Source organism: Triticum dicoccoides, chromosome 2B, assembly GCF_002162155.2.
Source record: "Triticum dicoccoides isolate Atlit2015 ecotype Zavitan chromosome 2B, WEW_v2.0, whole genome shotgun sequence".
NCBI lineage: Eukaryota > Viridiplantae > Streptophyta > Magnoliopsida > Poales > Poaceae > Triticum > Triticum dicoccoides.
In genome coordinates, this window is record NC_041383.1 from 519,333,325 (window position 1) to 519,360,808 (window position 27,484).

At 47.4% G+C, this 27,484-nt stretch overlaps 2 protein-coding genes and 1 long non-coding RNA gene across 3 annotated transcripts; 2 read left to right on the plus strand and 1 right to left on the minus strand.

The window, feature by feature from the left end:
• The first annotated feature begins 6,585 nt into the window (after positions 1-6,585).
• LOC119364590 (FT-interacting protein 1-like) lies at positions 6,586-9,496 on the plus strand. Its single transcript, XM_037630071.1, has one exon. The coding sequence runs from the start codon at positions 6,842-6,844 to the stop codon at positions 9,311-9,313; it is 2,472 nt and encodes an 823-aa protein (XP_037485968.1). The 5' UTR covers positions 6,586-6,841; the 3' UTR covers positions 9,314-9,496.
• A 991-nt stretch (positions 9,497-10,487) lies between these two features.
• Positions 10,488-11,427, minus strand: LOC119367936. The gene is made up of 3 exons (XM_037633310.1): positions 11,191-11,427; positions 10,984-11,063; positions 10,488-10,851 (listed from the first exon to the last, which is right to left on the minus strand). Exons 1-3 carry the CDS (start codon positions 11,303-11,305, stop codon positions 10,732-10,734), a joined length of 315 nt encoding a protein of 104 aa, XP_037489207.1. The 5' UTR covers positions 11,306-11,427; the 3' UTR covers positions 10,488-10,731.
• Positions 11,428-12,774: 1,347 nt separating this feature from the next.
• Positions 12,775-16,687, plus strand: LOC119367937. The gene is made up of 3 exons (XR_005176472.1): positions 12,775-12,816; positions 12,886-13,030; positions 16,641-16,687. It is a non-coding gene; the product is annotated as an uncharacterized LOC119367937 (long non-coding RNA).
• Positions 16,688-27,484: the final 10,797 nt, after the last annotated feature.

The following is a 27,484-nucleotide window of genomic DNA, read 5'->3' on the forward strand; positions in this document are numbered from 1 at the left end:
GTGCGCCTTGGCCATCATGGGCCAAGGGCACCAGCCCCTATAGGCCCATGCGCCTAGGGTTTCCCCCTAGGAGGAGTCCTAGTGGTGGAAGGCACCCCTAGGTGCCTTGGGGGGGAGGGAAACCTCCCCTAGGCCGCCGCCCCCCCTAGTAGATCTCATCTACTAGGGCCGGCGCCCCCCCTGGCACCCCTATATATAGTGGGGGAGAGGAGGGACTTGATACACCAGCCCCTGGCGCCTCCACCTCCCCCCGTTACGTCTCTCCCTTGTAGTCTCGGCGAAGCCCTGCTGCTGTGACGCCCTGCATCCACCACCACGCCGTCGTGCTGCTGGATCTTCATCAACCTCTCCTTCCCCCTTGCTGGATCAAGAAGGAGGAGACGTCTCCCGTCCCGTACGTGTGTTGAACGCGGAGGTGCCGTCCGTTCGGCGCTGGTCATCGGTGATTTGGATCACGTCGAGTACGACTACATCATCACCTTGCAAGCTTCCGCACGCGATCTACAAGTGGTATGTAGATGCAAACTCTCTCCCTAGACTCGTTGCTTAGATGAACTCATAGATGGATCTTGGTGAAACCGTAGGAAAAATTTTAATTTTCTGCAACGTTACCCAACAAAATACCACGTGTAAGTGCCTGGAATGTTACATAAGGGAATTTCTGCTCCCATTCGACGCTAGCCAGGACTCGATCCAGCTTTTCAAACGTTGGATTTGGCAAGGCATTAGCCCAGGTAAACTTTCTGCCCGAAAGCTCTATCTCACGCAGATCCAGGCTTTCAATGATTGCGTTAAACATGAACGACCATCTGCCGTCAAAATTATCATTATTCTTCTCATCACGCCTTCTGATGATATTAAAATCACCCCCCACCAGGATAGGAAGTTGTTCAGAACCGTAAATCCTAACCAGATCAGCCAAGAAATCCGGTTTAAGCTCGGGTTGTGCGGCACCATATACCGCCACCAAAGCCCAGTTAAACCCATCGGTCTTCGACCGCACCCTAAACTTGACAGCGAAATCTCCCATGACCACGCTTCGGACATCTAACGAATCACATCTAACTCCGAGTAAAATCCCATCCAATCTTCCTCGCGGTGGTAGACAATGCCAATCAAAATCAATACCTCCCGAAAGAGTATTTAGAAATTGTGGCGAGAAGTTGGCTCTACCCGTTTCCGGCAAAGCGATAAAGTCCAACTTATGCTCGATAGAAGCCTCAGCAAGAAACCTTCTTTTAGCCAAGTCTTTCAGACCTCTGCTATTCCAAAAGATTCCTTTCATATCTCGTCATGGAATTTTTTAGCCGTTCGTATCCGAGCGCTCCTACACACTGCGGAATCTTGGTAAATCTTCCGCTTCCATTTGCGTTTAGGAATATTGAAACTCTCCAGCTGGTCCTCACAACCAGTCTTAGAGGTGCGCACTTCCACATTGTCCACTCTCTCATCCTCCTCCTCAGGCTCAGGAGACGGATGAGCAAGATCCGCGCAAAAATTATCGAGCGCCCTGACCCCTAAAGCATCGATATCGGAGTTATTCATGGGTTTAACCGCCACTAAGTTACGAATCATCTCAAGCTCCCGTTCGGCCTCTAAATCCAGCATATCATTAACCGAGGTTGAAATTTCACTATCATTACTACCTAGTGAAATTCCTAGCTGATTTGTATTATTGATAATCTCATCATTGAAAAAATGCAAAATAGAATTAGAGGTATTGACTAACATACCAGTAGTGACCTCGATGTAACGAAGCTTGGCCGCCCTCATGGCGCACTGCTGCTGAATGTCATCCACTTCTGGATGGTCCTGGAGACGGCTACTCAACCGTCGCCCCTCAGAGACCGGATCCGGAATACCATCGAACGCAATCACCTCCTCCCGAGTAGCTCTACTCGAGTGCACCAAGCCGGGGGAAGGTGGAACCTAGGCCTCCTGCCCGAGCTCCCCATCCACCCCGGCCCAATGGCCAGCCAGCGTCACCGGTGCCGAAGGCAGGCAGGCCCCCCTGGGCGCCCCAAGAGAAGAGGCCCCCGAGGCCACCTGCCCCGAGCCCTCTCCGGAAAGCGACGCCGACGCCAGCAACGCCGGCCCGGCGATAGGGGAGGAAGGTGCCGAGGCTAGCAGCCTCGGCCCCCCTCCCGAAGAGTCAACCTGCACCGTCGGGATCTCGACCTCCGCAAGCCCCGATGAGGGCGCCGAGGCCACTTGCCCACACCCCCATCAGCAGATGGCACCGCCGGCTGCAACTGTGGTACCGCGACCGCAGGGGAGGGATCCGAAATCACCATCTCCAGCCCCCTGCCCGCGAGAACGACCTCCTCCTCCTCAGCCCTGACCGAGATCGGCGGCGCCCCCAGAAGAGGAACCACAGACTCCTCAAACTCCAGGACCGGTAGCGAGTGCTCGAACACCTCATCAGACTCCACCCGATCACTCCAAAGTCTCGGGGGTGCAGATGCCGGCTCGAAAGACCTGAATCTGAGAGCAGTCGTAGGCACCGTAGAAGGTGGTACCGACCCATCCGCAGACGTCTGAGAGTCAGCACTCGGCGTAGTGGACAACTCTCATCCACTGTCAGCAGCTGGTGCCTCCTTAAGTGCCGAACTATCATCACCCTCGTGCACATCAGTATCAGTCCCGTTGGCCACCTCGGCGAACAGACTCTCATCCTCGAACACAATGACTAGGTTATAGATGTGGCCTCGATATGCCCACTTAACCACCTTAGGAACGTACTCGATGTTCAGCACACTGACCAGTAGACGGGCAATCCCGTGGGCCCTGGTAAAGTCCATATCCACTCGCTCTGGTCTGCCCACCATGATACCCAAACTGGCCATGACCCGGGCATTCTGCATCGGCTTGGAGGGAGCCCCAGGGAACCACAACCAAACCTGAGTCATAGGCTTGCCCGTAGGCTCAATCCTCTTCCACTCGTGAAACTCAAGCACACCATCAGTACCCGGTACCTTGCACATCCCGAAACTCAAAAGTCTCTGAAGATCCTCAACTGACGGGAACTCAACCCGAAACAGTTTGTCCTCGATACTAACAAGCTCCCACTGGAAATCCCCAGGAGCTAACTCCTTGAGCCTCTGAACAACCTATGCCTCCGAGACCTCTCCTCTGGTAATTTTGACTAACCCAGTCGTCAAACTCAATGTCTCGTCAGGAACCTCCATCTCCGTTGGAGATTCAAAGAACGTAAGTTCAGCACAGTACACTCCATACATCATGAGTGATGGTGCCTGATCTCTCAAAAACGGACAGTCCCCCAAATCGTGTGCCGGTTTGCCACAAGTGCCACACATCTCAGCCACACACTCAGCAATAAAACGTCCCTTGCCACCACATCTATAGCACAACATTTTTTCTTTCTTACGCGCCCACTTGGACGCCCTCTCAGACTTAGTCCTGCCAGTCGCGTCTACTATCGCTGTCAACCCAGACTCATTTCCGGGAATCTCAGCAGAGGCAAGCACCGAGACCACCTCCATAGCTTGTCCTGACAGAACCTGCTCCTCAACGGCCCCGTCAACCACCATCTGGTCAACAAAGGCGGCGGTGGCTGTCGTGGGCGGTACCGGCCACCTCGACCCCCACGGCCACCATGATGACCGCGGAACCCACCCCGCTGTCGGTAGCCCGGGCCAGACGCCCCTTCAACAAAGCCTCCTGGGGGCCCCATGAACGGTCGTTCCATCGTGCCATCGCTCTGCCAAGCGTAGCCCCGACCACCGCCCGTCGACGAGGACCCACGGTGCTTACCAACTCCATACGCATCAAAACCATCATCACCGCACTGCCCCCAGGGCGCGGCAGAAACTTGAGGCGGCGGCGGTGGCTGCATCTGCACCGGCCCGACCCTGTTCTGCTGGGGCTTAGCGACGACATGAGGCGGCGGGGCCGGCCTCAGCTGCTGCCCGGTCGAGAGCCCTGGCGCAGTCGGCCTTGACACCGCGCCACCACGGCCCGCTGCGATCATCCCGGCCGCTGCCGGCGCCAGAGGACGGATACCCGCGGGAGCAGGGGCCGGCGGTCGATGACCAGTCAATCCTCCACCACGGCCCGTAGCCGAACCAACCGCCGCCACCCCTCGACCAGCAGGTAGAGCCGATGGTGGAAGCACCCCACGGCCAGTCCAAGGGTTCAACGACGGCCCTGCCCCGCGGCTACTACCCGCGGGCAACGGCAGCGCAGCCCCACTCCTGGAAGCAGGCGGCAGCACGGCGCCACGGCCAGCGCCAGCGCCCTGCGGTGGTGCGGTCTGGACGCGGCCGGTCCCAGGCTTCTTCCCCGGCAGCAAGGCACCTCCGTGGCCTGCCATCGCCCCAAGCGGGGGAATACGCCGTGCCCATCCACACCCAATCGATCGAAGGTTGGGACTCCGGTGTCGCAGAACCCTAACCGGCGCAGACGAGGAACGAAACAACGATCAAACTGGCGGACGTACGTCGCCCACAACATCTATCAAGACCGGATCCACCTGGGCCACATACCCATGCAAAACCGGCCCGACAGCCCACCCGCGATGCACCGATCCGCTCCCGGGACAAGCTGGTTTGGCACCGGGCTTAGCTGGGTCCTCATGCCCAGCTAAGCCCGGCCCAACCTGACTCAGCCCAATAGCGCTTTCACTCGGCCTCTCTCGGCCAATAAGCAAATTCAAACGGCGCTGGCGATCTTGAGAGATCCCGAGGCCCGGAAAACCGGGCGAGACACCCGCTAGCGCCGCCGGCGGCAATCTGGCCGCCGCCCGGCGATCCTTCTTCTTCCGCTTAACCACGATCCACGATTCCGGCCGAACAAGATCAAAGACAGTGAGATTAGGAAGACTAACCTTCGGTAAAGAACCCTTCCAAGGCTTGACCGCCACCGACGACGGTCTCCGATGAACTAGACGGCGTACCATCTCCCTTTTGTCGCCTGCGTGTAGCCCGATCCTTGCCGGATCATGGAGAGGCAACACCTCACCGATGGAGGATGCAACCTCCTCTTCCGTGTAGCCGGCATTGAACCAGTCGTTGACGTGGTCGGAGGGAGTCGACGTCGGCGGTGATGGCAGAGCATCGTCCGCATCCCCGTCCGCGTCCTCCTCATCAGCGTCCGCAAGCGCCCAAAACCTGCCACCTACCCGCCGTCCCTCGCCGGAGAGGAGAGGCGGCGCGCGTGCGGTCGTCCCGCCCATCGCCCCGCCCGTCGCCCCCTTAGTCGCCATCAGCCGGACACGGTGTGGCCTATGCAGACATCCCTTAAAAATGGGAGAGATTTTCACTTCCCAGTCTCTGCCCCAACTAAGGATGCATACGTCCATTTTAGTATGAGTACCAAGATAAACATGATCCTCTGAATTTTTTTTAAATGAGTATCAACATATTTTCTTGATGAGTGGTTCCACCACACACCAAGCTTAATCCTCACTAAATGAGGAGAAACCCCTATGCATCACCTGTCAATTCTAGGAATTGAACTCGGGTCGTTAGGCTGCACAACCGCATGCCCAACCACTAGCAGGTAGTATTATCGTGCAGTTGCTTAGGAGCAAAACCAGGCCTTCATGCCCGCATCCATCTGTCGACAGCAAGTTATCACTTGCTTGCAAGACACCCATTTATTATTTTCAGCAAAAGAGGTGATCCTATGACTAGTTGCCTTTGGTCAATCCTGAACTAGGATATTGCAGTAACTTGCTTCGGATTCACATGGTATGGCATGACGTTGATAATAACATGTTGGCCTTATGATTTGCTCCATCTGTAAAAGAGATACTTGGGTTATTCCTTAACAAATGGGAGCATTTAACCTTTGGTAAAGCACGTGCACTCAACTGACAGCAACGAACAAGAGGAGATACAACAAATGGATCGATAAACCAAGGCACCGACATAGTGCAAAGGATCTTGAGATCACGACTAGGAATCAAGAAACCAAGGAATAATTTGCAGCAAGAAATGGAGTAAATTTCAGTTCTCGAAGTGCTACTGGACCCTACATTGATGCTAGATTTGCCTAATATAAGTTGTTTCTTTTGAAAGACCCAGCAGTCAGCACCACTCTTCATTTGAGATTGGTCAATATACTTAAGGAGGCCTCATACTTAAGTATGACAACTACTGAGTGTAGGAGAATAAAGCTCCAAGGAGAGAGAGGAAAAAGAGCTTATCGGGTTAAAGCAGAACCAGGCCCCAAAGATCAAAGCTCCTGAAGTGCTTTTGCTTTTCAAGCAGCAAGTACACACTTTGCTCCCTTGTATTGCAATCCCATAAACTCTGCTGAGAAATCATCTACAATATGTATTATGTGAACAAGTTTTTTGTTTACTTCTATGCGCGATGTTAGAGAAGAAGAATCATTTTGCGATCTGTTAGTACTGATGTACTCCAATTGACAGTACAAAAGTTTAACGCATTACAGTACAGATGTCTACCTGGTTCACACTACTGTGGAAACTTCACAATACAGTTGGAAACAGACGCAGGCAGTTTCCCGGGAAATCTCAGGTGTCTTCACCGAGACTCCAGATCTAAAGAAACCCACCAGCTCGCCGTGACTGGCATGATCTCGCTCATCTTTATTCCCCCCACCTCCGGGCTCATGGAAACTGGCGCAGTCACACAATCTCACCATCCACCACAAAATGCTTCAAGGTTCTGCAAGGCCACATGTACAGCCCATTGCTTAACTAGCAGTACTAGCTGAGCTGACTGATGGTGCTGCCACCTTTGCATGCCTTCCCTCGCCGGTGACCTCCGGGGAAGTCGACCGCTGAACCGACAACCGACGGGCCGACACGCGCGAGCAGCCACGGAGAAGCCGGTGGCTGAGTTCGCCGGTCATGGCGTACCCGTATGTCTTCCACGCGCAGGCGCCACCGGCGAGAGCGGAGGAATACAAGTCCAAGGGCGCAATGCCGCAGCCACAGGTCAGGACCCAGTGGCCGGCCGGCAGCGGCAGCGGCGGAGGGCGTGGGCGTGGTGGCGGAGGCGGGTGGATGGGCCTTGGCTCCCGCGAGAGGCCGCTGGCGAGCTCTTACGATCTCGTGGAGCAGATGCATTACCTGTACGTGCGCGTCGTCAAGGCGCGCGGCATCCCCGTGGGCGCGGTCACCGGCGGGTGCAGCCCCTACGTCGAGGTGCGCCTCGGCAACTACCGCGGCACGACGCCGCACCACGAGAGGAAGTCGAATCCAGAGTGGAACCAGGTGTTCGCCTTCTCCAGGGAGCGCGTCCAGGCCACGGCGCTGGAGGTGTTCGTCAGGGACAGGGACGCCGTGGCGCGCGACGACTACGTCGGCAGGATCGCGTTCGACATCAGCGAGGTGCCGCTGCGCATGCCGCCCGACAGCCCGCTCGCGCCGCAGTGGTACCGCCTCGAGAACGTGCGCCATGGTGGCAAGATGGTGCTGCCGACCGAGGTCATGCTCGCGGTGTGGGTCGGCACGCAGGCCGACGAGGCGTTCGGGGACGCATGGCACGCCGACGCGGCGTCGGTGCGCGGCGGCGCTGATGGTGTGGCCGCGGTGCAGAGCGCGCGGTCCAAGGTGTACGTGACGCCGAAGCTGTGGTACCTCCGAATAAACGTGCTGGAGGCACAGGACGTCGTGACGGGCGGTTTCGTCGGCGACAAGGTCCGGCAGCACGTCGAGGTCTTCGCCAAGGTGCAAGTCGGCGGCATGATGCTCCGGACCAAGGCGTGCGCCATGAGGAACCCGACAAGCCTGGCGTGGAACGAGGAGCTGGTTTTCGTTGTGGCGGAGCCGTTCGAGGACCCGGCGGTGCTCATCGTCGAGGCCCGGGCGCACCCCGGCAAGGACGAGATCGTCGGGCGTGCCGTGCTGCCGCTCACCATCTTCGAGAAGCGCCTCGACCGCGTGGCGATCCACTCGCAGTGGTTCAGCCTCGAGCCATTCGGGCATCCGTTGCGCCGGCCGGAAGCCACTTTCGCCGGCCGCGTTCACCTCCGGGCGTGCCTCGAGGGCGCGTACCACGTCATGGACGAGCCGACCATGTATGTCAGCGACACGCGCCCGACGGCGCGGCAGCTGTGGCGGCCGCCCGTCGGTGTGCTTGAGGTCGGCGTCCTCGGCGCGCAGGGGCTCACTCCCATGAAGACCACCGACGGACGGGGCACCACCGACGCCTACTGCGTGGCCAAGTACGGGCAGAAGTGGGTGCGCACGCGCACCGTCGTCGACTCGTGCAGCCCGCGGTGGAACGAGCAGTACACGTGGGAGGTCTACGACCCCTGCACGGTGCTCACGCTCGCCATGTTCGACAACTGCCAGCTCGGCAAAGCCAATGCCGCCGCCGGCAAGGCCGTCCTCAGAGACCAGATGATGGGCAAGGTGAGGATACGCCTCTCCACTCTGGAAATGGACAAGGTGTACACCAACGCGCACCCGCTCGTCGTGCTGCACCCGTCCGGCGTGCGCAAGAACGGCGAGCTCTGCCTCGCCGTGCGCCTCACCTCCGTTTCTCTCGCCAGCGTCGTGTGCCTGTACGGGAAGCCCCTCCTACCCAAGATGCACTACGTCCAGCCGTTCGCCGTCCCGCAGCTCGACGCGCTCCGGCGCCAGGCGATGAGCATCGTGGCGGCGCGGCTGAGCCGCGCCGAGCCGCCGCTGCGGCGGGAGGTCGTGGAGTACATGCTGGACGCGGGGTCGCACCTGTGGAGCATGCGGCGGAGCAAGGCCAACTTCTTCCGGGTCACGGCGCTGCTGTCCGGCGCGGCCAGCACGGCGCGGTGGCTCGTGGACGTGTGCCACTGGAGGAACCCGGTGACCACCGTGCTGGTGCACTTGCTCTTCGTCACGCTCATGTGCTTCCCGGGGCTCATCCTGCCGACCGTGTTCCTGTACATGTCCATGGCCGGCCTGTGGAACTACCGGCGCCGGCCCCGCCGGCCGGCGAGCATGGACGCGAGGCTCTCCTGCGCGGAGGCGACCCACCCCGACGAGATCGACGAGGAGCTGGACACGTTCCCGACGTCGAAGCCGAACGACGTGGTGCGGCTGCGGTACGACCGGCTGCGGAGCGTGGCCGGGCGGATCCAGACGGTGGTCGGCGACGTGGCGACGCAGGGGGAGAGGGTGCGCTCGCTGCTCGCGTGGAGGGACCCGAGGGCGACGGCGCTGTTCACGGCGCTCTGCCTCGTCGCCGCCGTGACGCTGTACGTCACGCCACTCCGGGTGGTGGCGCTCGTCGCCGGGCTGTACGCGCTCCGCCACCCGCGGTTCCGGAGCCGGATGCCGTCGGCCGCCGGCAACTTCTTCAAGAGGCTGCCCTCCAGGGCCGACACCATGCTGTAGCATGCGTACTGATTTGTTGTGATTTGTTCATGTTTTTTGCTCGATTCTTCAGTTCGCTGCCGTGATGTGTAAGTGTCAGTGACGGCCACATCCTGGCAAGCCACTCTCACCAGCATGATCAAAATATTGCAATCCACCGCTAAATGTCGGTGAAATGCCTCCGAACGGGACTGGTATTTTTCACAGCGGGCTCGTGCTGCTATCCCCGTATACATCTCACAAAACCATGCAAGTACTTCCTCTTTGTTTGCCATATCTGAATCCCCTTTCACAAAATCTGAATTCATTCAGCAGACTGAAATACTGGAGGGCATGCATTTCAGAGGAACGACAGATCGACAGGACAAATGCATTAATCAGATTCATGTGTTCCAGTTTGATCCTTAGCATCTTTCCAGAAACCTAGAGTTACAGAACACTTCTGCAGGCTGTAGGAAATCTGACAAACCTTGCAACCGGCAGACAACCAACTTGAAAGTGGAGTATAGGCTATAGAGTAAATATAGTTCCAGCGACATAAATGTATCTCACCAAATCGGGCAAGTACTCCATCTGTAAACTAACATAAGTTCTTTTAGATCACTAATGCTCTAAAAGATCTTATACGTATTAGTTTACAGAGGGAGTACTTCTTTTGTTTGCAATCATTTTCCACAAAATCTGAATCCATTCAACATACTGAAATACTAGAGGGAATGCACTTCAGAGGAATGACAGATTGACAGGTCCTGTAGATGAGATGCTAATGGAACAAAAGGCGATTCATATCAGCGCATTTGTACCAACCCATGCAGCGCAAACAGATTCATGTGTTCCAGTTTGATCCTTGCATCTTTCCAGAACCTAGAACAGAGTTACAGAATACTTCTGACTTCTGCAGGGCGTAGGAAATCTGATAAACCTTGCTACCAGCAGACAACCACTTCAAATTCCCGAGTAAATGTAGTTCCAGCAACCTCAAAACGTATTCCAATTCATGGTGCAAATCTCTTTCATATTCATCTACAGTACAATTTTTTAATTAGGCAAAGCTGCCCCTGTGCCCATGCAAAATTTTGAAGTACACAACAGCGCAGTCGTATCTGAACTACTCTCTCCGTTCCAAAATAGATGACTTTAGTACAAAGTTGGGTCATCTATTTTGGAACGGAGGGCAAGCAAGCAGTAACAAAACTAAGAATAGCATATAAGTTTATTTAGGGGAAGAACAGCTCATTGTACAACCCTTATTATGAATTGTAGCTCTTCCCCTTTTCCTTTGATTAGTAGTACAACCCTAGAACAACAATGGAATCAGAATCCAATGTGCAGATTCAGCAGAGCACCCATGCATAGGACATATCAGAATCTGGTTCTTGATTCATGGCTCACTCACGCTGGATGAACGGACCCACGGAAGCATCCTCATCCTCTGCCGATCAGGGCGACTGCCGGCGCCTGGGTTCCCTGCCGTGGTGGTGGATGGGGTCGGGCCCGGTGGGCACCTCCCTCTCCTCCTCCGCGCCGAACCCCGTCGTGCTCACGTCCTCCTCCGCGTCCTGCGCACGGTAAATTAAAACCCCATGAGCCCGAAACACGACGACAAGAAACCACCTCCAAAGGAGCGGCCTTTCCTTCGTCCCGAAGCCGTAACATGGCGGCGCGAGCGCCGTTCGTCACCGCGTACGTACCTTGGTCACATCCGGCTTCTCCTGCAGGTCCTGCGGGGTGTACATGGCCGCCATCTCGACTCGTTGCAATGCCGCCGGCGCTGCGAGGGAGACCAACAAGGGCGTCAAAGAGCGGAGGAGATTTCCGGTCGGCGCGAGGACCAAGGAGGTGACCTTGCGGCGGGGGTTGTAGAGAGCAACGAATGGATGGCGAACGACACGACGTACCTGACCGGGAAGATGAGGAGGCGGTGGCGGCGGGCGGCAAGCAGGCGAGGAAAACGGCGACGGCGAAGAGCACCGCGACGACGCAGCGCGACCTCGCGTCGGCGGCATGAGCCATCCAATCCGGCCTTGGCCCCAGAGCCGGGCTCCTTGCAGGCAGCCGCCGGAGGGACGAACCCAAAGTATACTGGAGAGAGGCTTTGCTGTTCTGTTCCGTTCCGATCCTCCTCCCGTCCAGACGCGCCGCAGCGACGAGGTCTTTTGCGCTTCCCCCGTACGGGGTCTCACGTGCCGCGGGACACGTGGCGGGCATCCGGCCGCTCTGATTGGGCCGAGCGGCAGGAGCCAGGAGAGGCTCCGCTTTGCCGTTACGGGGGGCTGGGTGGGTCCCATGTGCAGTGACCTAGATGGGTGCTAGGGTGCGCCCGGGGATTCCGCTGTGATGACGTGAGAGACAGCTGGTGATGGGACGACGACTGCGTGTTGCTGAGCAGGTGAGGTGATCGGCAGGCCAGGCCCGTTGGAGGATTTACTCACAGCTAGCTTTGCCTTGCTCGCCGCGCTTTTCTCCTCTCTTGGACAGTAGCAAGGATGTGAAAGTGAGTTTGAAATTCAAATTTCAGAATCAGTAATGGAGCTAGACGAAAATCGCTGCAGATTTTGGCTTAAATGTCATCAACTTCGGGGATCAATTCTGGCAATCTTAGTTTGTGTGCCTTTTGTGATCGGAAATTCGTAGGGGTACGCATCTATGAAAACGCTTGCAGCCGTCAGTTTTTCTTCCTCTTTCTTTTTTGTTTTTTCTTCTGTCCAATTACTTTTCTTTACGCGATCTCACTCATCCATTCGTGTTGTTCTATCTGTTCTCTGTTTCATGCATCGTTCTTTTCATGCAAAATTGCTTCCGTCGTTTTCCCAAGTTTTTCTGTTCTCTTGCCTCAAATACGCATGTTTCTATTCTTCAATACTTGCATTCTTGTATTGTCAAATATTCATCTGTGAAAACACTTCGATGTCACAGTTATGATTCTCCCCCTAACAGATATGATTTCAATTTCATTCTTCAAAGTGCACTAACTTTTGTATTATTTGATTTTATGTTTAGTGCTAACATGTTTTCTCTTGTTCTACCAAGTTACAATCTACGAGATGGATCATTTTCGTCACGAAAGTTAGTATGTGCATTCAGTTTTGCACGTTGGAACTTGTGCCTATTTCGCTAGATTAGTTTCTGGTGATTTATTAACACGCACAACCAACAAATCGGGACACCAACTTAGCTAACATTAATATTTGTGGTGCACACAATGCAGATGCCTCATCTTTTTTCTCACTCCTCTTTCCCTAACCTATTCTTCCTTTCTAGTCCCATCCTCTAGATCTGCTATGTTTGGACTTCTATCAGACGTTGTTGCGACTGCTTGGAGAATGTCAACGGCAACAGTCATGGATGAGGAGTATGTCGTCATCATGTGGTTGTGGAGGTTGCCCATGCAAGAAGAGCCATGGAAAAATCTGGATGCTATGTGGTTGTGAAGGGACCAACCTTTGTGGATACTATGTTTGTAACACATGATCTTCATCTGCAAATCTGCTGATAGTTGTGAAGATGCTCGCGAATTAGTACCAGTAAGTCTATCTTAATTAATATCTGCTACTCCACTCGTATGGCGCATTCTGATCTTAAAAATACTGCAGCTCATCTTTGAACCGAGGACCCCTGAATCGCTCCCCGCTAGTGAATTATTGATGGTTAGAAGATTTATCAGCAATTTGTTCCTGAATCACAACATGCCCACTGGTGATAATGAAGATTTCAGCATGCCTTCTCCTGAAATAATGAGTAAGAGTTATCCGCTAAACATATACGCATGGATCCATTGTTTTCCATGTGACGAGGTCTCGTATTTCGTACACTATGATTAATTATGTAATGCATATATATGTCGACAAATCATTGGAATTTAGCTACCGTTTGTTCAATTGCAATTGTTGTGAATTCTGATGAATGTTCCTTCTGTGAACACTATTTATTCAATTGCATATTGTGGTGAATTTGCTTTTTGCATGCATGCCGATTCAAATGCGATATTTTTGTTTTAACCTGGCCATTGATGCGCACACGGTTCAACTAAATAAGTGTGTGCGACCCACAACGGAAAGCATACGTCAATCATAGCGGAACCATCGGTGATACACAGCGGATCACTGACGATTTGCAGCACTTCTACATGTGTGTAGGGGATCCCGAACCGTTTGTGATAGCACATTATCGCACATGAGTGCTTATAGTAAACCGTGCCCAATGTAAAATACAATCCCACTCCTAATTTTTTTAGGAAACATGTGCAATCCCAAATGAAAAGCACACATCACTCATACCGCAACCGTCGGTGATACATAACAAATCAAAAACAGTCTGCAATAGTTGTATGTTTGCGAAGGGGCTCTTGAACTGTTTGTGATAGCATATTATCACACACACTAATTGTTCGTGAAACGTGTGCGACGGTGCCATGCATGGCGGACGATTTCTGTAGAAAACTCGTGTGCAATGAGACACATATCGCACACAGTCCCTATGTTGGCCCGTGCGCCTTAGACACTGTTTCACAAACGGTTCAATATGAAACACTGTTTGGTTTCACTACGCCATTAGAAACATTTGATCACCAATCCCACACGTGTGCCAAAATGTGGTGTGTGCGATATGTTGCTGCATCGCATGCGATTACATTTGGCAACGTGTCTGCAACATGGCTCCCTATCCCCGACGGTTTCTGGGTCGTGTGGGAAGGACCGCCCTATCGCACACACTAACAAGGCGACGGTTTAAAATGTCATCGAGGAAAGGGGTTAAAAACCGTTTGTACAGCAGCTCGTTGTACCATTGGTACATTGACGTCTACTGTCGTGCCCGCTACATTGCCTCCCTCAATGTTGTGCAGGATCGCCACCGTCCATGCATGGTCTTCATCATGTTGTTGGGTTCTTCCTCGCCTACTTTGAGTACCACCATCGCACTTCTACAGGCAACCAACATGGCCCCTCTCGGTCTACCTCTAGTTTCTCCGACCACATCTTTGTCTTCATCCTGCACATGCTCGTCGACAGCATCGACGTCATCTTCCTCAACCACTTTGTCTACTCCAGCAACCATGAGCAACATCTACACCTTCTACTCCATGCCGTTTTGCGCCGTAACTATCCTAGAGGCCTCCTATGTTGGTCCCTCCGACATGGCGTGTAGTTCATGCTAGTCCCCGTCTATGCATGCCCAGTGCTAGCAAAAATGGCATGTGCCTTCATCCCCGGCGTGTGCCCGAGATTGGCAAACCTGATGTGGCACCTCGTCTACAACGACCTTGACAAAATATCTTGGACATCGACACCCTCCTCCATGGCTTCCTCGAACGCGTCCCTGTTTTCTTCTTGGTGCATCACTGCGCCCCGACTCCTCGGCACTTCCTTGTGCCCCTGGCTTCATTTGTGCTACCTCAACACCAACAAGCTCAACTCAACATCGACCATGATGTCCCTCACATGGCTATCTCGACCACGGCTACACCGCCCTATGTTCTCAGCTGCCTCAACATCGGTACAAAGGGATATCACCTCGCTTGAGTGCTACTTCTTGAGCTTGCATTGATTTTTCCCTTGAAGAGGAAAGGGTGATGCACCAAAGTAGAGATAAGTATTTCCCTCAGTTTGAGAACCAAGGTATCAATCCAGTAGGAGACAACGCACAAATCACCGAATACCTGCACAAACAATCAAACAACTTGCACCCAACGTGATAAAGGGGTTGTCAATCCCTTCACGGTTACTTGCAAAAGTGAGATCTGATAGATATAGATAAACGATAAAGTAAATATTTTTGGTATTTTTGGTTTATAGATCGGAAAGTAAAAGATTGCAAAAATAGTAGATCAGAAACTAATATTGTAGATCGGAAACTTATATGATTGAAAATAGACCCGGAGGCCATAGGTTCCATTAGAGGCTTCTCTCAAGATAGAAAATAATACGGTGGGTGAACAAATTACTGCCAAGCAATTGATAGAAAAGCGCAAAGTTATGACGATATCTAAGGCAATGATCGTGAATATAGGCATCACGTTTGTGTCAAGTAGACCAAAGTGATTCTGCATCTACTACTATTACTCCACACATCGACTGCTATCCAGCATGCATCTAGAGTATTAAGTTCATAAAGAACGGAGTAACGCATTAAGTAAGATGACATGATGTAGAGGAATTAACTCAAGCAATATGATGAAAACCCCATATTTTTATTCTCGATGGCAACAATACAATACGTGCCTTGCTGCCCCTACTGTCACTGGGAAATGACACCGCAAGATTGAACCCAAAGCTAAGCACTTATCCCATTGCAAGAAAAACCAATCTAGTTGGCCAAACCAAACCGATAGTTCGAAGAGAATTACAAAGATATCAAATCATGCATATAATAGTTCGGAGAAGATTCAAATAATATTCATAGATAAGCTGATCATAAATCCACAATTCATCGGATCTTGGCAAACACACCGCAAAAAAGTATTACATCGAATAGATCTCCAAGAACATTGAGGATAACATGGTATTGAGAATCAAAGAGAGAGAGAGAGAGAGAGAGAGAGAGAGAGAGAGAGAGAGAGAGAGAGAGAGAAGAAACCATCTAGCTACTATCTATCGACCCGTAGGTCTGTGGTAAACTACTCACGCTTCATCGGAAGGGCAATATAGTTGATTTAGAAGCCCTCCGCGATCGAATCCCCCTCCGGCAGGACACTGGAAAAGGTCTCTAGATGGGATCTCACGGGTACAGAAGGTTGCGACGGCGGAAAAGTGTTTTCGTGGATGCCTCTGGTGGTTTGGGGGATATACGGGAATATATAGGTGAAATAATTAGGTCAGGAGGGTCACGGGGGGCCCACAAGGGTGGGACCGCGCCCTACCCCCCTGGGCGTGCCCTCCGTCCTTGTGTCCACCTCGTTGCTCCTCCGACTTCATCTCCAAGTCTCCTGGTTGTCTTCTAGTCCAAGAAAAATCATTGCGAAAGTTTCATTCCGTTTGGACTCCGTTTGGTATTCCTTTTCTGCGAAACTTGGCACTGGGTCTAGGTTAATAGGTTAGTCCCAAAAATAATATAAAATAGCATATTAATGCATATAAAACATCCAAAACAGATAATATAATAGCATGGAACAATAAAAATTATAGATCCGTTGGAGACGTATCATTGAGCAACTCGTCAGTTTCCTCTACAGTCAACACATCCATGACGCGGTGATATGCCTCCAACGTATCTATAATTTATGAAGCATTTATGCTATTTTATTATTTGTTTTGAATGATTACGGGCTTTATTATACACTTTTAAATTACTTTTGGGACTAACCTACTAACCGGAGGCCCAGCCCATATTGATGTTTTATTGCCTATTTCAGTGTTTCGAAGAAAAGGAATATCAAACGGAGTCCAAGCGGAATGAAACCTTCGGGAGCGTTATTTTTGGAACGAACATGATCCAGGAGACTTGGAGTGCAAGCCAGGGAAGCGTCGATGAGGCCACAAGATAGGGGGGTGCGCCCACCCCCCTGGGCGCGCCCTCCACCCTCGTGGGCCCCTCGAGGCTCTCCCGACCGACTTCTTCCGCTTATATATTCCCATATACCCTAAAACCATCGAATACGAAGATAGATCGAGAGTTCCGCCGCTGCAAGCCTCTGTAGCCACCAAAAACCTCTCGGGAGCCCGTTCCGGCACCCTGCCGGAGGGGGGGATCCCTCACCGGTGGCCATCTTCATCATCCCAGCGCTCTCCATGACGAGGAGGGAGTAGTTCACCCTCGAGGCTAAGGGTATGTACCAGTAGCTATGTGTTTGATCTCTCTCTCTCTCTCTCTCTCTCTCTCTCTCTCTCGTGTTTTCTCTATGGCACGATCTTGATGTATCGCGAGCTTTGCTATTATAGTTGGATATTATGATGTTTCTCCCCCTCTACTCTCTTGTAATGGATTGAGTTTTCCCTTTGAAGTTATCTTGTCGGATTGAGTCTTTAAGGATTTGAGAACACTTGGTGTATGTCTTGCCGTGCTTATCTGTGGTGACAATGGGATATCACGTGATCCACTTGATGTATGTTTTGGTGATCAACTTGTGGGTTCCGCCCATGAACCTATGCATAGGGGTTGGCACACGTTTTCGTCTTGACTCTCCGGTAGAAACTTTGGGGCACTCTTTGAAGTACTTTGTGTTGGTTGAATAGATGAATCTGAGATTGTGTGATGCATATCGTATAATCATGCCCACGGATACTTGAGGTGACAATGGAGTATCTAGGTGACATTAGGGTTTTGGTTGATTTGTGTCTTAAGGTGTTATTCTAGTATGAACTCTATGATAGATTGAATGGAAAGAATAGCTTCATGTTATTTTACTATGGACTCTTGAATAGATAGAACACAAAGGATAACTTTGAGGTGGTTTCGTACCCATCCATATTGCACTTGTATCACCATCTCTTCGCCGAACTAGTGCACCTATACAATTCACCATTGTATTGGGTGTGTTGGGGACACTAGAGACTCTTTGTTATTTGGTTGCAGGGTTGTTTGAGAGAGACCATCTTCATCCTACGCCTCCCACGGATTGATAAACCTTAGGTCATCCACTTGAGGGAAATTTTGCTACTGTCCTATAAACATTTGCACTTGGAGGCCCAACAACGTCTACAAGAAGAAGGTTGCATACTAGACATCAAACTCTTCTCTGGCACCGTTGCTGGGGAAGTGAGTGCTTGAAGGTATATCTTTAGATCTTGTAATCAAATCTTTTTGTTTCTTGTTTTATCACTAGTTTAGTTTATAAAAGAAAACTACAAAAAAATGAAATTGAGTTTGCCCCATACGCTTCATCTTTTAAATATCTTTCCTGAGAATGATGGAAATGGAAAATGTGCTCAAGTGATGGAAGAAGAAGTCTATAAGATGTTTGCTACTAGATCTTTGTATGATGAGCATGATTGCAATGTTGTTAGTATGAATTCCGAATATCCATGATGCTAATGATATGCAAAGCCACAAGCTTGGGGAAGCTATGTTTGATGAAGATGATATTTTTGTCCCCTAAGTTTTGATGAGCAAATTTATTATTATGAAAACATGCCTCCTATTTATGATGATTATATTGATGAAAGTGGGTTTGGAAGAGTGTCAACTTTAGGAAGTAATGATCCCACTATTTTTGAGGATGTTGAATAGTATTGTGATAATTATGAAAGTAGATTTGGAGAGGTCATGACTTTATTTAGTGATGAATCCACTATTTCGGAAGAGGTTCCAATTGATTATGAGAACAAAGTTGCTACCTATGATGATTATTGTGATGACTTGTATGCTATTAAGAATAATGATAACCATGAAACTTGTCATCATGAGTTTAATTTTCAATTGGATTATGCTTCACATGATTGTTATTTTGTTGAGTTTGCTCCCACTACTATTCATGAGAAGAATTTTGCTTATGTGGAGAGTGGTAAACTTTCTATACTTGTAGATCATGAAAAGAATGCTTTAGGTGCTGGTTATATTGTTGAATTCATTCATGATGCTACTGAAAATTATTATGAGGGAGGAACATATGCTTGTAGGAATTGCAATAATGTCAAGTTTCCTCTCTATGTGCTTAAAGTCTTGAAGTTATGCTTGTTTTACCTTCCTATGCTAGTCGATTATTGTTCCAATAAGTTGTTTGCTCACAAAATCCCTACGCACAGGAAGTGGGTTAGACTTAAATGTGCTAGTCATATGCTTCATGATGCTCTCGTTATGTTTCAATCCGTATCTTTTATGTGAGCATCATTGTCATCATCATGCCTAGCTAGAAAGGCATTAAAGAAAAGCGCTTGTTGGGAGACAACCAAATATTTACCCTTACTATTTTTGTGTGTTCACATGATTATGCTACTCTAGTAATCATGTTTTATAGCTTTTGTTTCAGTAAAGTGCTAAGTAAGACCTTTAGGATAACTTACGGTGATAGTTGTGTTGATCCTGCAGAAAATCAGAAACTTTTGCACCCAGTAAATTAGTTTTGATAATTCACAGAAACGTGCTTTTGATCTGATTCATTTTTATATGGATTGGTGCACGAATTTCTTGGGACTTACTAATTTGGTAGGATTTTTGGAGTTCTAGAAGTACACGTTTGATACATATTACTACAGACTGTTCTGTTTTTGACAGATTCTGTTTTCTATGTGTTGTTTGCTTATTTTGATGAATCTATGAGTAGTATCGGAGGGTATGAACCATAGAGAAGTTAGAATAAAGTAGATATTACACCAATATGAATTTAGAATTAGTTCATTACAGTACCTAAGTGGTTGTTTTATTTTCTTATACTAACGGAGCTTACGAGTTTTTTGTTGAGTTTTGTGTTGTGGAGTTTTCAAGTTTTGGGTAAAATATTCGATGGACTATGGAATAAGGAGTGGCAAGATCCTAATCTTGGGGATGCCCATGGCACCCCAAGAAATTTAAGGATAACCAAAAGCCTAAGCTTGGGGATGCCCCGGATGGCATCCCCTCTTTCTTCTTCGTCTATCGGTAACTTTACTTGGAGCTATATTTTTATTCACCACATGATATGTGTTTTGCTTGGAGCATCATTTTCTCTTGTTAGTATTTTCTTTCTGTTATTTAGAATAATTTTTTGCATCTTTAGTTTGAACAAAAATGTCAAGGATAGCCTTTACCATGCTTATTTTGCTAGTATACATGTTGCTGTTTGAAAACAGAAAGTTTACCGCTGTTGCAAAAATTCCCTAGAAAAGTCAGAGAATGGTATAATGTTGAAACTTTTTGCATATTGAGATCTGATAAATCTTCTACGGTAAGGTGTTTTTCTCATAATTTTTGGATTTAGGGAAGTATGATGAATCTTGCATTCTTTATAGACTATATTGTTTTGGCAGATTGCTGATATGGTTGCATTGTTTGCATATGTTTGCTTGTTTAATGATTCTATTTGAGGATAGGAGTGTTAATTATGCAGAGACATTTAGTATGAAATGTTGAATAACAATTTTAATGATTTGTTACAGTAGAAAATGATAAGGTTTGGCATTGGTTTATACTAACCTATCTCACGAGTTCTTGTTGAGTTTGGTGTGGATGAAGCTTTTGATAAAAAGAGAAACCATGATATGAGAGGAATTAAGGAGACACAAAAGTTCAAGCTTGGGGATGCACAAGGCACCCCAAGATAATATTTCAAGAAGTATCAAGCATCTAAGCTTGGGGATGCCCCGTTAGGCATCCCACCTTTCTTCTTCAACAACTACCAGTTAGTATCGGTTGAACCTAAGTTTTTGCTTCTTCACGTGAGTTGTGCTATCCTTGCAATGTCATTTTATTTTGTTTTGCTTACTGTTTGAATAAAATACCAAGAACTGAAATTCTTAATTGAGAGAGATCCTTCACATAGTTACATAATTATTTAGCTACTCATTGATCTTCACTTATATCTTTTTGGAGTAGTTTGTCATTTACTCGTTGATCTTCACTTATATCCTATGAGTAAATGGTTGAATGAGTTGAATGTCATAAATCTTAAATTATATATGTCTCATTTGCTTATCTCATGGGGAGTAATGACTTCACATCTAAGAAGTAGAGGTTGTAAATTTATTGAAGGTTAGCAAGCATTGTATTGGTCATTTGAACAATTCATGAAAGAATATTGAAGGAAGAGAGATTTCACATATAAATATACTATATTAGACATCTTTTATACTTGTGGGCACTCATTAAGTATGACATGCTAAAGAGTTGATGTTGGACAAGGAAGACAACATAATTGGTTATGTTTTCTCACATCTCAGTTAAAGTATATTGTCATGGATCATTCAAACATGTTGAGTTTGCCTTTCCCCCTCATGCTAGCCAAAATTCCTTGCACCAAGTAGAGATACTACTTGTGCTTCCAAATACCATTTAACCCAGTTTTTGCCATGAGAGTCCACCATACCTACCTATGGATTGAGTAAGATCCTTCAAGTAAGTTGTCATCGGTGCAAGCAATAAAAATTGCTCTCTAAATATGTATGATCTATTAGTGTGAAGAAAATAAGCTTTATACGATCTTGTTATGGAAGCAATAAAAGCGACAAACTGCATAACAAAGATCCATATACAAGTGGCAATATAAAGTGACGTTCTTTTGCATTAAGATTTTGTGCATCTAACCATAAAAGCGCATGACAATCTCTGCTTCCCTCTGCGAAGGGCCTATCTTTTACTTTATGTCTTTATATTATGCAAGAGTCAAGGTGATCTTCACCTTTCCCTTTTCCTTTTATCCTTTGGCAAGCACCTCGTGTTGGAAAGATCCTGATATATATATATATATATATATATATATATATATATATATATATATATATATATATATCCAATTGGATGTAAGTTAGCATGAACTATTATTGTTGACATCACCCAAAGGTGAATACGTTGGGAGGCAACACTATAAGCCCCTATCTTTCTCAGTGTCCGATTGAAACTCCATAACCATTAGTATTGCGTGAGTGTTAGCAATAGTAGAAGACTATATGATAGTTGAGTATGTGGAGTTTGCTAAATCAAAGCTCTGACATAGACCCTTCCTGAAATAAGATGAATTGCAATTTTCTGATGACTGAGAATGAAGTTTGCTAGTTTTCAAGAAAGTTTATGGTCTATGCTTTAACATGTGAATAGCTTGTTACTTGATCTTGAGAAGTTCTATGAGATGAACTACTGTTATGACATATAATCATGCTAGAAAAGGTGATTGAAATTATCATTGATCAAACTTGTGCACCTGCTAGCATTCACACTTCATAAATTCTTTCTTTTATCATTTACCTACTTGAGGACGAGCATGAATTAAGCTTGGGGATGCTGATACGTCTCCAACGTATCTATAATTTATGAAGCATTCATGCTATTTTATTATCTGTTTTGAATGATTACGGGCTTTATTATATACTTTTATATTACTTTTGGGACTAACCTACTAACCGGAGGCCCAGCCCATATTGCTGTTTTATTGCCTATTTCAGTGTTTCGAAGAAAAGGAATATCAAACGGAGTCCAAACGGAATGAAACCTTCGGGAGCGTTATTTTTGGAACGAACATGATCCAGGAGACTTGGAGTGCAAGCCAGAGAAGCGTCGAGGAGGCCACGAGATCGGGGGGCGTGCCCTCCACCCTCATGGGCCCCTCGAGGCTCCCCCGACTGACTTCTTTCGCCTATATATTCCCATATACCCTAAAGCCATCGAATACGAAGATAGATCAGGAGTTCCACCGCCGCAAGCCTCTATAGCCACCAAAAACCTCTCGGGAGCCCGTTCCGGCACCCTGCCAGAGGGGGGGGGGGATCCCTCACCGGTGGCCATCTTCATTATCCCGGCGCTCTCCATGACGAGGAGGGAGTAGTTCACCCTCGGGGCTGAGGGTATGTATGAGTAGCTATGTGTTTGATCTCTCCCTCTCGTGTTTTCTCTATGGCATGATCTTGATGTATCGCGAGCTTTGCTATTATAGTTGGATCTTATGATGTTTCTCCCCCTCTATTCTCTTGTAATGGATTGCGTTTCCCTTTGAAGTTATCTTGTCGGATTGAGTCTTTAAGGATTTGAGAACACTTGATGTGTCTTGCCGTGCTTATCTATGGTGACAATGGGATATCACGTGATCCACTTGATGTATGTTTTGATGATCAACTTGCTGGTTCCGCCCATGAACCTATGCATAGGGGCTGGTACACGTTCTCGTCTTGACTCTCTGGTAGAAACTTTGGGGCACTCTTTGAAGTACTTTGTGTTGGTTGAATAGATGAATCTGAGATTGTGTGATGCATATCGTATAATCATTCCCACAGATACTTGAGGTGACAATGGAGTATCTAGGTGACATTAGGGTTTTGGTTGTTTTGTGTCTTAAGGTGCTATTCTAGTATGAACTCTATGATAGATTTAACGGAAAGAATAGCTTCATGTTATTTTACTACGGACTCTTGAATAGATAGAACAGAAAGGATAACTTTGAGGTGGTTTCGTACCCTACCATAATCTCTTCATTTGTTCTCCGCTATTAGTGGCTTTGGAGTGACTCTTTGTTGCATGTTGAGGGATAGTTATGTGATCCAATTAAGTTATTATTGTTGAGAGAACTTGCACTAGTGAAAGTATGGACCTTAGGCCTTGTTTCCTACCTTTGCAATACCGTTTACGCTCACTTTTATCATTAGTTACCTTGCTGTTTTTATATTTTCAGATTACAAAAACCTAACCATATTGCACTTGTATCACCATCTCTTCGCCGAACTAGTGCACCTATACAATTCACCATTGTATTGGGTGTGTTGGGGACACAAGAGACTCTTTGTTATTTGGTTGCAGGGTTGTTTGAGGGAGACCATCTTCATCCTATGCCTCCCACGGATTGATAAACCTTAGGTCATCCACTTGAGGGAAATTTGCTACTGTCCTAAAACCTCTGCACTTGGAGGCCCAACAACGTCTACAAGAAGAAGGTTGCGTAGTAGACATCACGTGGCACCGCCCATGTTGCTCCCGCTACGACTGCGGGAGGTGTCAACCCGTTAGTTTTTAGCTTTGGGCTGACATGCCCCTGCAGTCGCAACAGGAGCATCATGGACGGTGTCGCGCCACGGAAGCATTGACTTTAGTGGAAACCGACGAGTTTCTCAAGCAAGGTGATAGCCCTTTGCTCTGATAGCATGTAAGAGGACTAGAGAGAAGATAATTTGCATAATGTGAATATGTGATGTGTATTGTATAGGGCCTCTTAGCTGGTTTATATAGAGTACAAGACTTGGATGTCAAGAGACACTACTAGAGATAAGGTAGGAGACCATTACAAAAAATACTCTATCAAATATAGAGATATGCTTATATACTCTAACAATATAATTAAATCTTTTCATCTTTATATTAATCACATCAATAGGATCTTGTGACACAACATTTCTATTCTAGATTTTGTCGACATTGGGGAGGAAATCCTCATTATTCAAACATTTCAACTCAAATTTGAATTCTCTAATTTTCTTTTACATAAGATCATCAATATTTGTATTAGGGAGAGGGTTGTGATAAGTAGACTATCAAACCCACAGGGAATAGAAAGGAAGGCACTACTAACCACGTAACTACGTTGACAACGATGTAGTCCCATACACACCCAAACCGGAGTTTGGAAATAGCCTACTCTATAAATAGCTAGGTAAACAAAATAGAAAGGGTTTTATCTAGTCTATGAATAGAAAGGTAAAACACGAAATAGAAAGATAATGTGTTAGTACGAGCGGTGCTTGAGAAGTAAGGTGTTCTTGAGGGTTTTAGAACTACTAATATGACTTGCAACAAGTGCAGAGCGTACCTCTCTATCGTATTTGTAATCTGCTCTTCAAGGGCATAAGTGGGTGGTTCCCGATATAGACATGTTCTACTCTAAGTAGGCTCCACATCACATACTCCACCACCATACAATCCCCACACTGGTTATCACTACAGTTAGTTAAGGGTTTCCCCATGGACGCATCCAGATGTGGTTTTTCCTAACGCTCATACCAACTATAGAAGACGAAAGGATTTTATTGCCTCTTCAAATTACCTCAACATCCTGATATGTCCATTTTGCATCATGTTTTCCTACGGCTATTTATAGTGTTTTTATGCAATATAACACTTTGTGGAGTAATTCTAATGCCTTTTCTCTCATAATATGCAAAGTTTACACAAAAAGGGAGATTACTGGCAGCTAGAATTCTGGACCTGAAAAAGCTATGTCAGAGATACCTATTCTGCACATCTCGAACTGAGCTGCAATTTTACGGAGAATTATTTTGGAATATATAAACATACTGGAGAAAAGAAATACCAGAGGGGGCCACCCAGGTGCCCACTAGACACCAGGGCGCACCTACTCCCCCCAAGCGCGCACTGGTGGGTAGTGGCCCCCTAACCTACTTCCGGTGCCCATCTTCTGGTACATAAGGTCATTTTCCCTAGAAAAATAATGAGAGGACTTTCGAGACGGTGGGTCGCCGTCTTGAGGCGGAACTTGGGCAGGAGCACTTTTGCTCTCCTGTGGAGCGATTCCGCCGGGGATACTTCCCTCTGGGAGGGGGAAATTGAAGCTATCATCATTACGAACAACCCTCTCATCGTGGGAGGGCCAATCTCCATCAAAATCTTCAACAACACCATCTCATCTCAAAACCTTGGTTCATATCTTGTGATCAATCTTTGTATCAAAACCTCAGATTGGTACCTGTGGGTGACTAGTAGTGTTGATTACATCTTGTAGTTGATGCTACATGGTTTATTTGGTGGAAGATTATATGTTCAGATCTATTATGATATTCAATACCCCTCTGATCTTGAGCATGAATATGTTGTGTGAGTAGTTACTTTTGTTCTTGAGGACATGGGAGAAGTCTTGTCATAAGTAATGATGTGAACTTGATATTCGTTTGATATTTTGATGGTATGTATGTTGTGATTCCCTTAGTGGTGTTATGTGGGCGTCGACTACATGACACTTCACCATCTTTGGGCCTAAGGGAATGCATTGTGGAGTAGTTGTTAGATGATGGGTTGCTAGAGTGACAGAAGCTTAAACCGTAGTTTATGCACTATTCTGTAAGGGGCTGATTTGGATCCATATGTTTAATGCTATGGTTAGATTTTGTCTTAATTCTTCTTTCTTAGTTGCGGATGCTTGAGAGAGGGGTTAATAATAAGTGGGAGGCTTGTTAAAGTAAGAACATCACCCAAGCACCAGTCCACCCACATATCAAATAACAAAGTAGCAAACGCAAATCAAACTAACATGATGAAAGTGACTATATGAAACTCCCGTGTGTCCTCAAGAACGCTTTGCTTACTATAAGAGACTATTTTGGCCTGTCCTTTGCTACAAAAAGAATTGGGCTACCTTGCTGCACCTATTGTTACTATTGCTACTTGCTACAAATTATTTTGCTATCAAACTATCTGTTACCGACAATTTCAGTGCTTGCGGAAATTACCTTACTGAAAACCTCTTGTCATTTCCTTCTGCTACTTGTTAGATTTGACACTCTTACTTGTCAAAAGGACTATGATTGATCCCCTATACTTGTGGGTCATCAAGACTCTTTTCTGGCACCATTGCCGGGGAGTGAAGCGCTCTTGGTAAGTGGAAATTGGTAAAGAATATTTTATATAACGTGTTGAAATTTACTATTACTATGTAAAGTAATCCTTTGAGGGGTTTGTTCGGGGTATCTTCACCTCACCAGAAGCACAAAGAGTTGCTCCTCAACCAACTGCACCTACTGAAAATATTGGTTATGAGATTCCTTTGGGTATGATAGAGAAACTACTAGCAAATCCTTATGCAAGAGATGGAACACTACATCCTGATATGCACCTAATCTATGTGGATGAAATTTGTGGATTATTTAAGCTTCTAGGTTTACCCAGAGATGAATTTAAGAAGAAGGTTTTCCCTTTATCTTTAGGGGCAAAAGCATTGACATGGTATAGACTATGTGATGATACTAGAGCTTGGGATTGGAACCGATTGAAATTGGAATTTCACCAAAATTTTTATCCTATACATCTTGTTCATTGTGATCGGAATTATATATATAATTTTGGCCTCGTGAAGGAGAAAGTATCGCTCAAGCTTGGGGGAGGCTTAAGTCAATGTTATATTCATGCCCCAGTCATGATCTCTCAAGAGAAATTATTATATATATAATTTTTATGCTCGGCTTTCTCGTGATGATCAATCCATGCTCGATACTTCTTGTACTGGTTCTTTTATGAAGAAGACTATTGAATTTAGGTGGGATCTTTTGGAAAGAATTAAGCACAACTCTGAAGACTGGGAACTCGACGAAGGTAAAGAGACAGGTATAAAGCTTGAGTTTGATGTGTTAAATCTTTTATGGATACCGATGCTTTTCACAAGTTTAGCACTAAATATGGACTTGACTCTGAGATAGTAGCCTCTTTTTGTGAATCATTTGCTACTCATGTTGACCTCCCTAAGGAGAAGTAATTTAAATACCACCACCCTATTAAACAAAAGATTGAGGGGCTAGTCATAATCAAAGATGAAACTATCATATAATATGTTGTCCCAGTTGTGCCTACCGCTTACATTGAAAAACCACCCTTCCCTATTAGGATAAAGGAACATGCTAATGTCTCAACTATGATTAACAA